At 40.8% G+C, this 14,198-nt stretch overlaps 1 protein-coding gene across 5 annotated transcripts in view; it reads left to right on the forward strand.

Moving 5' to 3' along the window:
- The first annotated feature begins 6 nt into the window (after positions 1-6).
- The window catches only part of MAPKAPK5 (MAPK activated protein kinase 5), a 30,529-nt gene continuing 16,337 nt past the window's right edge, over positions 7-14,198 (forward strand). For 2 of the 5 annotated variants that reach the window (XR_006341013.1, XR_006341014.1), the window contains exons 1-7: positions 364-784; positions 6,492-6,565; positions 7,008-7,083; positions 7,866-7,963; positions 9,534-9,642; positions 11,079-11,168; positions 11,946-12,041. Coding sequence is in view for 3 of the 5 variants with exons in the window: in XM_043901652.1 (XP_043757587.1) it covers positions 749-784; positions 6,492-6,565; positions 7,008-7,083; positions 7,866-7,963; positions 9,534-9,642; positions 11,079-11,168; positions 11,946-12,041 (579 nt within the window). In the remaining 2 variants the exon portion in view is untranslated. Of the gene's footprint in view, positions 785-6,491; positions 6,566-7,007; positions 7,084-7,865; positions 7,964-9,533; positions 9,643-11,078; positions 11,169-11,945; positions 12,042-14,198 lie in introns of all 5 variants that reach the window. The other 3 variants (XM_043901652.1, XM_043901653.1, XM_043901654.1) reach the window with 3 other exon arrangements.

The following is a 14,198-nucleotide window of genomic DNA, read 5'->3' on the forward strand; positions in this document are numbered from 1 at the left end:
CACGTCATCAGCTCGGCGCCAGCGCTGCGGAGGGCCCCGGGGCCTGTCCTGGGTGTGGCGCCACCTTGGGGAGGCCTTGGCGGACGCCTGCAAGTCGACTGCTTGGTTCGGGGGCGGCTCGGAAACCCCAGCGGACCGCGGCGAGGGGCGCGTGGAGCCGTGGGGACACGAAGTCGGGCGACAGGAGGGGCGGCCCGGAGCTCAGGCGGGGCACAGCGCCGGCAGGCGGGCGGCCGGCCGGGCTGCCCGGCGCGGGTGTCCCGGCGATGTGTGGCGCTGAAGCGGCAGCGGGAGCAGCAGCAGCGGCGGCGGGCTCGGCCTCGGCTTCGCGGCGGTGCCGGCGGCGGAGGCGGAGGCGCAGGCTCCTCCTCAGGACCTGGCGAACCCGGGCCTAAGCGGCGGCCCCGCCAGGCCCCGACACATAGCCTCTGATCGGGGCCTTCCCCGCCTCGCCCTGCCCCGGGAGCCTGCCTCCCCGGCCGGGGATGAGGCCGGGAAGCGGCCGCGCGGGGCCCAGCACAAAGACTTGTTCCCGGGGGCCGCTGCTGCCGCCGCCGCCAGCCTAGAGCCGCCTGCCGAAGCCGAGCCGGCGCCGGGGCCCTCGTCCCCGCAGGTCCCAGGGGGCGGCTGCTGCCCGTCTCCCCGAGACCCAGGGCCCCGAGCGCTGAGCCCCTTGTTCTCCCGGCTGCGGTGGGATCGAGCAGCTGCTCAACCTCCGCTGCTCCCGGCCTTGCGGGCCCTGCGGAGCATGTCGGAGGAGAGCGATATGGAGAAAGCCATCAAGGTAAGTTGGAGGAGATGCCTCCCCGCTTTGTCTCTTTGGCATTCCTCTCGGCTGCAGCCTCAGAAAGCGGAGAGAACTTAGAGATTCTAGCAACTCCTGGTTTCAGTTGTCCCTGGGTTCCGTGGACTGCGTTTTACCGCGCTGGGGGCAAAGGGTTTGTGGAAGGGGCGGGGGAGGGACGTCCGACTTACCTGCTTAAAGCGGGGATGTGATTTGTATTTGTCTAGAATGGAGGATGAGTGGCGTGGAGAGATACTTGATGCGAGTAGCACTTAGGGGGCCCTGGTACTCTATTAGATCACTCCTCAGGTACCATCAGAATTTATTTTCAGGTGATCTGCTGCAACAGCACTTGGAGAGTTGGATCTTACCCCTCGCTCCAGATTTGTTTGAAATCTGGTTTCAGCAGGAGGTGCTTCACCTTACACAACCTGCCCTTTGGCAGATAGGTTGTTTTCACTTTTCCGTGTGGTCCCTCCCCCTTTCCTGTTTCCTTTTCCTTCTTCTCCTGCGGAGTGTTGACTTTACTTAGGAGGAGCTAATGGTGTCCCGTACTGCTCTGCTAACCGGAAAAAAAAAAAAGCAAATATGTGTGTTCCAAAGTGGCCCAAATAAAATGACACATTTTGAAAAAAACCTGCTTTTTACTTTTTTTAAAACAGGCAAACATTGAGGCATTAAGTCACTAGGAGTCAGAAAGTTACCATTGAGCTGTGCTGAGGAAATTAAGTTTCTTATGTAAATTGAACACTGGAGCTTAAAGTTTGATATGTATTACTTACTTATTTTACAGTATTAAGTCAAATCTGTGCATTTAGGAATTTCATTTTCCCCTGAGGGACAGGCAACTCGGGGTTATTTTCCCCATCAAGACACAATCACTACTACCAATAACTAATTAAGAACTTCCACTTCTAACAATTTTGGGGGTTACAAAGTTTATAGAAGTCATCATTCATTTCAAAGAAAATTCACCTTTTAAAGGAGGCATCAAGACAGAACATTTACATTAAGAAAGATCAGATTTTAAATGATAGAGTTAAGGGATCCAAAAGACTGCTTTGATAGATACATTTTTTTTTTTTCTTTTGGTTTGGATTTCATTGGTACAGCATCATGAATTGCCTAAAGTTATATGATTGGGTTGTGAATCAAAATACATTTGGCAGGTTTTTAAATTCAACTAGCATTATTTGCTTTGTGCAAGGTGTTGTCTTGGGCACTTGTGATGCAATGCCAAGAGCCCTAGATGTCCCTCTTTCATAAATCTTCTGTCTAGATGGTGGAGTTAGTTAATAAACATTGTCAGATGATTATAATTAAAAGACACAGTTTGATCCCTGGGTTGGGAAGATCTGGAGAAGGAAATGGCAAGCCACTGCAGTACTCTTGCCTGGGAAGTCCCATGGACAGAGGAGCCTAGTGGGCTACAGTTGATGGGGTCCTGAAAGAGTTGGACACAACTTAGTGACTGAGTACACATTTAAAAAGGTGGAGAGTGCTATTTTAGGAAGGGTAGGCAGGGAAGGCCTTCCTGAGGAGGTGACATTTGTTTCCAGCTTTGAAGGGAATGAGGGAGCAAACCTCCATTGTCTTGAGGAAAAATATAGGCAGTGGGAACAGAAGACACAAAGGCTCTGAGGTAGGTGCAGGTCTCCTGTGACCCAGGAACAACAGGGTGACTGGAATGCAGTGGGTCAGTATAGATTATGTTGGAGCCAGGTAACCGGAAGCCAAAGTACATAGGGCCTTTAGGCCATTGCAAGAACTTTGGCTTGACCCTGAGTAGAAGGGGAAATCTGAGAGAGTTTTGGGCAGAAGAGGTACATAGTTCTAGTGGGCAAATATGTAAATGGGGAAGCAGTGTTACTTAGTGGTTATAGTAGTTTCTCCAGGTTGACTCATGAGTTGAAATCTCAGCCTGGCTGAGATTCATTTAGTGTCCTTGAATAAATCACTTTACTTCTCTGTCAGTTTTCTCACCCATAGGAAGAGGATAAAAAAATCTCCCCAGCTCAGGGTTTTGGTTTTTGTTTTTTTTTTTGAGAGTTTAATAAAAATGTGCTTATAATACCTAACAGAACCCAATGGATATTAGCTCATAGCAACTTAAGAATGGTTCAGAAAGAACTGTATAGTTTTCCTCAGTTGGTCACTATTGTCCAACCTGATTTTCTTACTTTGTTTTTAGCTTTTCTTCTTGTACTTATTAGTAGATCACTGGTGAATCTTCCAATTGAATGCGTTCAACCAATACAGATTACTGAAGTTGAAAATATCTAACAACCAGTACTGAATAGGATATACTCCTTGGAAGCAAGCCAGCATCACATCAATTAAAACTTTTGGTCTGTGGTGTTGTCTTATATTCATTGTTTTGCTTTTTTAAGGCTGTCCCTCATTTGGTGAGAACTGAGAACTGAGAAGTTCAGCTGGAAAAGCTATTTTCCTGGGTTTTCACTACAACATTTAAACTTCTGCTGCCTCGTGACCTGAGCATGGGCTGACTGGACTTTAAGATCTCATCCTATTACTCATAAATATATTAGGATAAGGCCAGCTGGCTACAACCATAGGCTCTGTCTTAGTTCTGTCTCTCCTGCCATAGCCCATGACTTCACTACTCCCAGGTCACTTAACTAAACCTGGATAATGAGCGTTTTGGGATTATGGGATTAGAGATTGCCTTACATACTTGTTTTCTGTTGTATATGGCAGTTTTTAATATTTGATGAACTTAGTAAAAATTCATTTCCATAGTTTTAAAAAACATTAAAAAAAATTTCAGTTATAATTCACATATGATAAAGTTCACGCAAGATAAGTGTATAATTCAGTCATTTTTAGTAACTTAGAGTTGTGCATCTGTCCTCACTATCCACCTTTAGAATTTTTCCATCCACTCCCTACTTCCCCTGAGAGTTCATTCTGCCTCACTGTGGTCAGCCTGTACACTGACTCCCTACCCTAGACAACTTTACTGATCTGCTTTCTGTCACTATTAAATTTTGTCTTCTCTAGAAATTCCAAATAATTGAAATTATATACATGTAGTCTTATGTATTTGACTTCTTTTATACTTTTGAGGTTCATTCATGTTAGTGTATGCATTAGTAGTACACTCCTTTTTATTCTTGAGGAATCTCTTTATGGGCACTTGGATTGTTTCCAGTTTTGTTTTTTTTTTTTTTTTTGCTTTGTGACCCCACGGACTGTAGCCCGCCAGGCTCCTCTGTCCATGGGATTTCCCAGACAAGAGTACTGGAGTGGGTTGCCATTTCCTTCCCCAGGATTGTTTCCAGTTTTTAACCATTATAAATAAAATGATAAGTAAAACTTGTCCATACAAATTTTTGTGTAAACATAAGTTTTCATTTCTTCTGGGGAAATACCTAGGTGTGGAATTACTGGATAGTACAGTAACTTTTTAAGAAGCTGTAAAAATTTTCTAAAATGGAATTGTTCTAGGATCATTTGTTCAAAACATTATCTTTTCTTTGTTGAACCACCTTTGTTGATAAATCAGTTGATCATAAGTGTATGAGTTTATTTTTTGGCTTCTCTTGTTTCCATTCTTTTGGTTTTACTTTTTTTTAATTCCCTTTTCTGTTTCATTGATCCATATGACTATCTGTGCCAGTGCCCCACTGATGTGATTACTGAAGCTTTATAGTAAGTTTTCAAATTGAGTAGCATGAGAACCATCTTGGTTTTCCTATTTCAAAATTAAGTTGGCTATTCAAGTTCTTTGTATTTCCAAATAAATTTTAGAATCAGCTTGTCAGTTTCTACCAAAAAAAAATATGTGTTTGGATTTTGACAGGGATTCCGTGAATCCCACATGCAGCAACGAAGATCAAAGATTCCGTGTGCCACAGCTAAGATCCGCTACAGCTAAATAAGTGTTAAAGAAAAAAACTGGCAGCAGAAAGGTGTGGAGATGAAGACTATTCTCAGCTTGTTTTACACATTTACATATTCACTGGATAGAAGCTCTGTTTTCATCTCTGAACTTAGCCTGGTGTCTGGCACTTCCTAATTGCTCAGTGAGTTTGTGTTACATGGACAGATGTCCTGTTGCTATACCTGGGAGTCAGGATTCTGTTGCTAACTGTAGTCTATCAGATTTTCATTGCAACAAAACAATTTGAAAGTCTCATGAGTTTTGGCCTAACTTCTCAAGGCCTACAGTTGGTTTCCAGTACTGCCCATGGAACCCTGAAAAATGACTTTTACTCTACCACAGTTTAAATGTATGACTTCCTTGCTTTAAAACATAGCAACAGATGCTCAGTATATAGTGTGTGCGTGCATGCTGAATTGCTTCAGTCATGTCTGATTCTGTGACCCTATAGAGTATAGCCTGCCATCCTCCTCTGTCCATGGGATTCTCTAGACAAGAATACCGGGGTGGGTTGCAGTGACTTCCTCCAGGGAGTCTTCCCAACCCAGGGATTGAAGTCGCATCTGCCTGCATCTCCTGCATTGCAGGCAGATTCTTCACCCACTGAGTCACCTGGGAAACCCCAGTATATAGTGACTACACAGTAATTCCATAAAACTTTAAGCTGTAGAGGCTCTATATGGAACTATGGAAAGCTATTGGAATCTATTTTTATTTTTATTATTTTTTTTTAACTCTGAAAAAGAAACAACTTTATTGAGGTATAATATAGGTTCCGTATTTAAATCGTACAGTTCAATGACTGTTTTTAAAAAGTTTATTTTTAAATGTACAACAGGCTCCAAGACAACACTTCATTCTAGATATGGGTGGCAATTGATGTTATGGCAGGGAACCCAGATGCTTAAACAGTAGTGGAATTGAGGATCAATGACCTTCATTAAACTTACCTAGTTGTGCAACCATCACCACAGTCAAGTTCTGTAACATTTTTATCTCCCCAATAAGATTCCTCTTACTAATTAACAGTTAGTGATGATTCCCATTCTTACCCCTATGGTCAGTAGCTCAGTCGTATCCTATTTGTGACCACATGGACTCCTCTGTCTATGGAATTTTCTAGGCAAGAATACTGGAGTAGGTTGCCATTTCCTTCTCCGTGGAATCTATTTTTAAAAAAAACTATAAAGAAAAAAAAACTATAAAGAATATAGTTACACAATGAATGTATGTCTTTGTGTTCAAAATAACACTTGAAAACCAGATAAATGTACTATGATATTTACTGTTATTTTATTTGAATTTAATAAGTTTCAGTTTATTCAGTTACTCCAATTTGATCATTTTGTTCAGAGATATAGGCCTCTGTGGCATAGCAGCATTTATAAGACCAGTCTTTCTAGAATCTCAAAAAATCCACTTGACCATTTGAGGAAATAAGTCCTTAGTAGTGAAACATTTTGAAAGGGTATCTTCCACACTCAAGAAGAAAAAACGACAACCAAAACACCCCAAAACCAGCAACAAGGATTGACTCACATGGATCTTGCAGATGAGCTCAAGAATTTCTTTTCATCCTCAAGTTTTTTGCCTACTCTTGTTGGAAAACAATGCCTAGCCTAGTCATTTAGGTGAAATGTCTAATTACATAGCCCTTTCCAAAGCTCTACTTAATCAGCTTCTTTCAGAAGGAATCAATAAGATATTGAGCTGTTAAGGTCTTCTGTTGTCCCACTTCTGCTTAACTATTCAACTTTTTAATTGGAGAATCATTCTCTGCCTCCTCCCTTTTTATCTTAATAGGAAAGCTCCATTTTAGAAGAATACAATATCAATTGGACTCAGAAGCTGGGAGCTGGAATTAGTGGTCCAGTTAGGTAAGAGACCCATGACAAAACTGTTCTAAAAAGGGCCATTCATAATACATGTTAAGTTAGAAGCATTAGGTGTTCCAGATTGTGAAGTAGCCTGAATTTGACAAGCAGAGGTGTCTGTGATGGGCTTTTTCTCGTCACGTGGTCTGTGACAGGACCATTTAAGGTGGTACCAGGGAGCCGCCCTGTGAGGCACCTGTCACCAGCAGGGGCCATTTTTTCTTTCTTGACCAGCCTCAAGTTGATTTCCTATGTCTGAGGCCCGTGGAGGGTGGGTGAGATGCCTCTTTCTGCCTTTCCATCTGCTAGCCTTAGGGGCAACTTTGTTCTGATGTGCCTGGATATATTTTTGATTAGAAGTACAGTTCTCAAAGAACAGCTTGTTAGATTAGTTTTTACGGTAACATAGATGATTTCTGATTGAATTGTTTTCTTCCAAATCTAGAGTCTGTGTGAAGAAATCAACCCAAGAACGGTTTGCACTGAAAATTCTTTTTGATCGTCCAAAAGCTAGAAATGAGGTATGAGCCTTTATTGCCTTGACTTGCCTAGATATTTGAAGTGCCTAAGAATATATTCTTTTTACAAGTAAGGCAGCTTCCTAGAGAGAATACAGAGATGCACAAAGAATTTTATGTTCATACTTGCTCTTTTTATGTTCATGCTTACTTTTCCCTATTCATGTTGTTATTATAAAGCAGTCCTTCGTCCATCAATACCAAAAGCTGTGAGTAGAGTCTTGCTTCCTTTCAAACCACTTCTTTCTTGTTCTTTTTCAATTAATGTGATTCTTGTACTCTGAAGTAGTCAGGTTTACTTTAGCTTTTACTTATTGGAAAAGGTCCTAAAAGGGTGGAGATAGAATAGTATGAGGAAGGTTCTAGTGAATGATACACTGAAAAGGTGCTGCAGAACTCCGAAGATATGTTTCTAGTTTTTCAATAATAGGCATTTGTTTAAAATTATTTGGATGTGGTGATGACATGTTAATTGTATGCAATGAGAACTTATTCTTTTGCTTAGAGATATATGAATAATTTCTGAAATAAGATGAATTTTTCATTTGGTAATAGGACAGCAGAAAATATATCTTTTTTATTTCATGGAAAGAGCATTAAGGAGGTAATTTGTATATGAAAACATTTTTTTTTTAAATGTCATTCCAGATGATCAGGTTTTTTACATAATAGGCTCATGCCCAGGCCTAGTATGGTCACTTTTGGCAGAGGTATGGGGGGGGAGTTTGGAGAGAAAATGTTGGCCTCCCCTACATACAGAAACATTTCCTCTGTTCTTCTTTAAGGTACGTCTGCACATGATGTGTGCCATACACCCGAATATAGTTCAAATTATTGAAGTGTTTGCTAACAGTGTACAGTTTCCTCATGAGTCCAGCCCCAGGTAAGACTACACAGGGTCATTATCACCTGCTCACCTCTCCATGGGTAAGCCAAGGTGTAGTGGGATCTTCTCTTTTCTGCTCTCTTTCTTCTCCCCTCCCCTCCTTTCCTTCTTTCTTTTTCTTCTCTCCTTTACTTTTTGTTTTGGATATTTTCAAACATTTGTAAAAGAATTATGTACTGAATCCCCAAGTGCCCATCACTTATCCTCAGCATTTATTAACTCCTTGCCAGTCTTGCTTCATCTGTACTTCACCCACTCTCCTGTCCCCGCTACCCCCGATTATATGTTATTACTTTCTCTTGAATAAGTGTGTCACGTGGAGTTTAAACAGATTCTATTTCAGATTAGAAAAGGGGACCAAATATTCTAGGCAGTGTCTTGAAGCTGATATGGCAAAAGGCCTTTATTGCTCAGTCTGGCGTTCCTTTTAAAGGAAGAGATCAACATCATTCCTTTAGGCTCCAAATGCTTAGGAAGCCCATTGAGTGTGACACCATTGGGTGTCATTCTAAATCTTTTCCAGGGAGTTCAATACCAAGGGGACTGAGATGTAAACCTGTCATTCTAGCAGTGTGGTAGGGACCAAGGACAGGCATGCATAAAATATTTTGAGCTTACAAAGGAGGAAAGCTGCTGTCTGTAGGCTGGGGAGGTGAGGTGTCTTAGCGTGGTTTTGGGGCTTGGACTTAAAGGAGATGTGTAGGAGTTTTCCAGGTGGAAAAATACGAATTTGTAAAGAAAAATGGGAAATCAAATGATTATTTCTTAAAATTGTGCTCTGTTGGTGAAAGCATTTGGATGGAAGGTGGAAGCATTTATATCAAAGAATGGTAACCAAAATTCAGATTTTTTTTTTTTTTTGACAACATAAGAATTTTTGCTTTTCCTATCTGACTGTCTTGCTGGGCATGCTATGGGTCATATCGAAAACTAGTGGAGTAGGGGTGGAGAGTAGAGATGAGGGAGAGAATGTGCGTGCACACACCACACACCCCCCTACACACACACACACACACACACACGAATAAATAACAAAGAGGGAGAGAATGTGCGTGCACACACCACACACCCCCTACGCGTGCACACACACACACACACACACACACGAATAAATAACAAAGACAGCCCAACCTACACAAAGTCGTATTCAATATGCTTTCAGTGTAGCTTCCCTAAGAATGTGCGTGCACACACCACACACCCCCTACACACACACACACACACACACACACACACGAATAAATAACAAAGACAGCCCAACCTACACAAAGTCGTATTCAATATGCTTTCAGTGTAGCTTCCCTAAAATATATATACATGTATAGAATCTTCAAAAGGACCATTGTCTTCAAAACTAATTCTTTTACTTTCTTTTAGCGTCTTAGAAACCTTTAGGTCAGGGATAGTCCTTATTCATAGTGTCCAGCTGGTAGTGACAGGGGATCCAACTCAAAGGGGCTGGTAGGACTAGACTTAGGACACATTTTGTAGATAAAGTATCTAGGTTAGCTACTTGATGTTTCAGTTTTTTTTTTTTAACTTAACAAAATCAAATGCTTTCAAACAGGGCTCGGCTCTTAATTGTAATGGAGATGATGGAAGGGGGAGAGCTATTTCACAGAATCAGCCAGCACCGGCACTTTACAGAGAAGCAAGCCAGCCAAGTAACAAAGCAGGCAAGTTGACCCCGGGTACCAATCAAACTGCCAACAGTGTTGGTTAACAAGCACAATTTCATTGGGGGGAATAAAAGAAAGCTTGGAGAAAAGCTCTATTTGATCTCTCATTGCCTGCTTTGTTATGTAATTAGAAAAGATGCCTTGACAGGAGGAATGTGACCCCCTTTTCTGCTTTGGGGAGGGAGCTATACTCTTCAGTGGTTGTCAATTGTTTGCTTATCATAAGATTTAAATAAACTCTGGAAGGAAGGTAATCTAAACTCCTTTTTAGATGGTACATAATCTCTAGGCATGTAGCTTCCAAGCCACTGTTATTGGACTTTGAGATAAAATGCTGCTGATACTACCTGAAAGACTGTGTTGTATGAAAACATGTTCTAAGACAATTGCATTTAAGATACTTTTTGCTTGTGAGTCACTTTTCTCATCAGATTTTAACATTATTCTAAGGTCTCTGTAATTCTGGGGGTATTCCTGGTTATATGTTCTTTCTACTCTGACATTTTATTGCTAGAGATATGATCTTTTCACAAACAATACTAGGAATCTGACTGGAAATAACTTCATGAGGAGATGGAAAGCCAAACCCTCAAGGTTTCTCTTTAGGCCAAGCAAGCAAAGCAGAGAAGCATGACATATGGCCCAGTTGGTTCTTAAAGAAAAATTCTTCCAAATTTTCTGTGAGCCTCAAGCATTTTTTGAGGCCTCCATTTTGGTAGGGAGGAGCTGCTCTTTGGAATGCCAAGACAGTTCCATACAGAGTATTAAAGAACAGGTGCAATCTGTTCTGTTTGATTTTTAAAAAATTATAGCTTGTGTTTTTCAAACATTAAGACTAAAGGATGAGCTCTAATAATCTGTGAAACCACACCCCTGTTAAGCCACCAAAACAGGCAACATTTTCAACCAGTGGGATGAGCAGATTGGAGCATCAGGTGGAAACATCCGTTCAGCTGCTTTCTGTTGTTCTTGAAGTCAGAACTTCAAGTCCTGCTCCCTGAAGAGTGCGGGTCTCTCTCGAGCCAGGCGTTAGCGCCACTGCCCCGCTAGGGGTGACGCAGGCCTGTTGGAGACGGGCTGGCCCAGTGTTTGCGCTGCGGTGCTTGTCACATCTCACATTAATGCAAGTGGAAGTACCTTGTTTTTCCCATTTAACATAGGATTTAACCATCAGTTTATTCTGACAAAGAATTATTTTTCTGTTGTATTTTTCTTTTTGTTGAACAAAATATAGGTTGCTATTAAATGAAGCTTACTTCATTTCTATTTCTTGGTATGTGAAGTCTTTCTTAATTTCTGCTGTAACACTGAAATCTGACCACAGTCTTAGTTGACTTAGTAAGGGTCATTTTTTAACCCCCTGAGCTTTCTGAGCCAGGGGAGCTGAAGAATAACCTCCTAAGACGCGGTTGCTCCGTCCTGCCCCTCCGCAGATAGCTCTGGCTCTGCAGCACTGTCACTTGTTGAACATCGCCCACAGAGACCTCAAGCCTGAAAACCTGCTCTTCAAGGATAACTCTTTGGTGAGATGACTTGCTTTTCTGTATTTCAGTGTCGCTACTCCCAACATGGTTCAGGAGTGATGCGTAGGTGTGTTGGTGTGTATATGTTTGCAGTGCTCTGAATCCATGTTGAAGAAGCTTTAGGCCAGAGTGCTTCCAGTAGCTTACTTTCCCCATCTGTTCCCTTGCTAGAGGCTCAAGAGAAATTTTACCATACTCCTGGTATCAGTCATTTTGGATGATACTGATACATGTTTGTACAGAAGGATTTAAGATTTGAGATATCATTTGGAAGGACTTTGGGAAGGGGCAGGAATCTTTATGCTGTTATATGTTACCTTGAAAGTTAATGGTTGTGTTTACAGTTAATCCCGATAAGGTGTTTTCCTTTCCGGCCCCAACCCATGCCCCATGCACTATGCCCTACCAGATTACAGATTACTGACTCTGGCTATCATGAAGCTGATGTTAAGGGTGAAGCAGCACTCTAGACTGATGAGAGATGATGCACAATAGTCAGAATCAGGGCACATGTGACTAATATCTTGGTTTAAGTGCTGCCTTTACAAGTTATGAAACAGGGATAACTGTGAGTGGGCAGAAATCCCTCATTTGTGTTTTACTAAGAATAGCTCCTCAATATGAATCTTTGTGTCCAGACATGAGGACATGCTACTCATAGGTTCCAGTCCCAACCAGAAACTCATGAGAGTTCAAGGTGACATGTCTTACACCTGGATTTTCCTTTAACATTTCCTGAGAACTCTGGAGCAGTGATTCCCATTTGTTTGATTTCAGGATGCCCCAGTGAAGTTGTGTGACTTTGGATTTGCCAAAATTGACCAAGGTGACTTGATGACGCCTCAGTTCACCCCATATTATGTAGCACCTCAGGTAAGCATGTGCTGTTTCTTCCATAGGATGTATCACCAGGCTGCCTGTAGACTCATATTTCTTCCATTCTACAGCATGAGTGGGCATATATTACAAATGGAAAGGGGAGAACTCAGTTTCAGAAACCCATAGGCTGCTTAATTTGGTATAGGCATTTTATTCTTTTAACAGAAACCTTATTGAGGTATGATTAGTATACTGTAAAAATACTTCTACCTTAAGTGTAGTTTGATGAATTTTGACAGATGGATACTTCTGCATGGACCTTGTCAAAATCAAGATGTAAAACAGTTCTATCACTTCAAAAACTATCTTGTGTGCCTTTGCAGTCATTCTGCTCCCAACTTAATCCCCTTAATTAAAACCACTGATCTACTTTCTGTCATTATTGGTTAGTTTTGCCTGTTGCAGAATTTCATTAGAATGGGATTCCTGTACCTTTTGTGTTTCACTTCGACTCAGCATGTTTTTGAGATTCATCCATGTTGCTGTGTGTATCAGTCATTAGTTCCTTTTTATTGCTAAGTAGTATTCCATCATATGACTAAGCCACATTTGTTTTATCTGTTCACTGAGTGGTGGCCATTTAGGGTTGTCTCCTGGTTTTTACTATTATGAATAAAGCTGCTGGGAACATTCATTTACAGGTTTGGGGAGACATGCCCCTCCCCTTTAGGTAAAATCTTTTTTCAAAATGGTTGTGCCATTTCTTATCTCTAACTCAAGTTTGTTAGTATTTATAATCTTAGTCATTCTAGTAGGTATTTAGTGTTATTTCATTATGAATTTAATTATAGCATTTTCCTCATGGCTACTGTTGGATATTTTTTCATGTGTCTATTGGCTATTCTGTTGTGAAATATGGGTACAACATTCTGTTTTGAAGGATGGTACAAATCTTTTGACCTTTTTGTGATTAGTTTTTATTTTCTCTAGATTTATATATAGAAGTAGCACATCATATGGTGTTTTCTTTGTCGGGGGGCAGTTTCTTTTACTCAGCAAAATTATGTTTATTTACCTAGGTTATTCATACGTCAATAGTTCTTTCATTTTACTGCTAGAAGGTATTCCATGATGTGGCTATACCATGGTTTGTTTATCCACTCATCTGTTGGTGGGTTGTTTTCAACTTCTGGCTGTTAAAAATAAGCCTGCTTATAAACATTTGTGCACAAGTTTTTGCATGGACACTTTATTTCCTTTTCTCTTTGGTAAGTACCTAGAGTGGAATAGCTCTATTATATGTTAGATGTGTTTAACTTATTTAGAAATTGCCAAGTTGTTTTCCAAAGTGGTCGTTCAGTTTTACATTCCCAATCAGAAAGTTTCAGGGCTCTCAACATTCTTACTGGCATTTGGCATGGACTGGCATTTGGCATGGACAGTCTTTAATTTTAGCCACTTAAGTGACTTTGTAGAGATATTTCACTGTGGTTTCAATTTGCTTTTCCCTAATAGCTATTGATGTTGAGCATCTATTGTGCTTCTTTGCTGTCTGTATATTTTCTTTGAAGTATATGTTCAGATGTTTTCCCCATATTTTAAATTGGATTGTTTGTTTTCTTGCTGAATTTGAGAGCTTTTTAAAAAATATGTTTTGGATATAAGTCCTTTATCAGATACATGCTTTGGAAAGATTTTTTTCCAGTCTGTGGCTTTTTCTTTTTTTTTAAATTGAAGTATAGTTGATTTACAATGTTTGAGGTATATAGCAAAGTGCTTCAGTTATACACATACACACATATCATCTTTTCTGGGTATATGCCCAGGAGTGGGATCACTGGGTCATATGATAGCTCTATTTTTAGTTTTTTAAGGAGCCTCCATACTGTTTTCCATAGTGGCCACATCTATTTACGTTCCCACCAACAGTGTAGGAGGGTTCCCTTTTCTCCACACCCTCTCCAGGATTTATTATTTGTAAACTTTTTGATGATGCCCATTCTGACTGGTGTGAGGTGGTAACAGTGTCTTTCATTTTGGTGTAAAAACCAATTTGTTAATTTTTTAAAAAATTTTGTGGGTTCTGCTTTTGGTTTTCTATCTAAGAGATCTTTGTCTAACCCAAGATCACAAAGATTTTCTACTATAAGTTTTATAATTTTAAGTTTTACATTTAAGTCTGTGATCCATTTTGACTTAATTTTTGTATAA

Source organism: Cervus elaphus, chromosome 5 (assembly GCF_910594005.1).
Source record: "Cervus elaphus chromosome 5, mCerEla1.1, whole genome shotgun sequence".
NCBI classification, from domain to species: domain Eukaryota; kingdom Metazoa; phylum Chordata; class Mammalia; order Artiodactyla; family Cervidae; genus Cervus; species Cervus elaphus.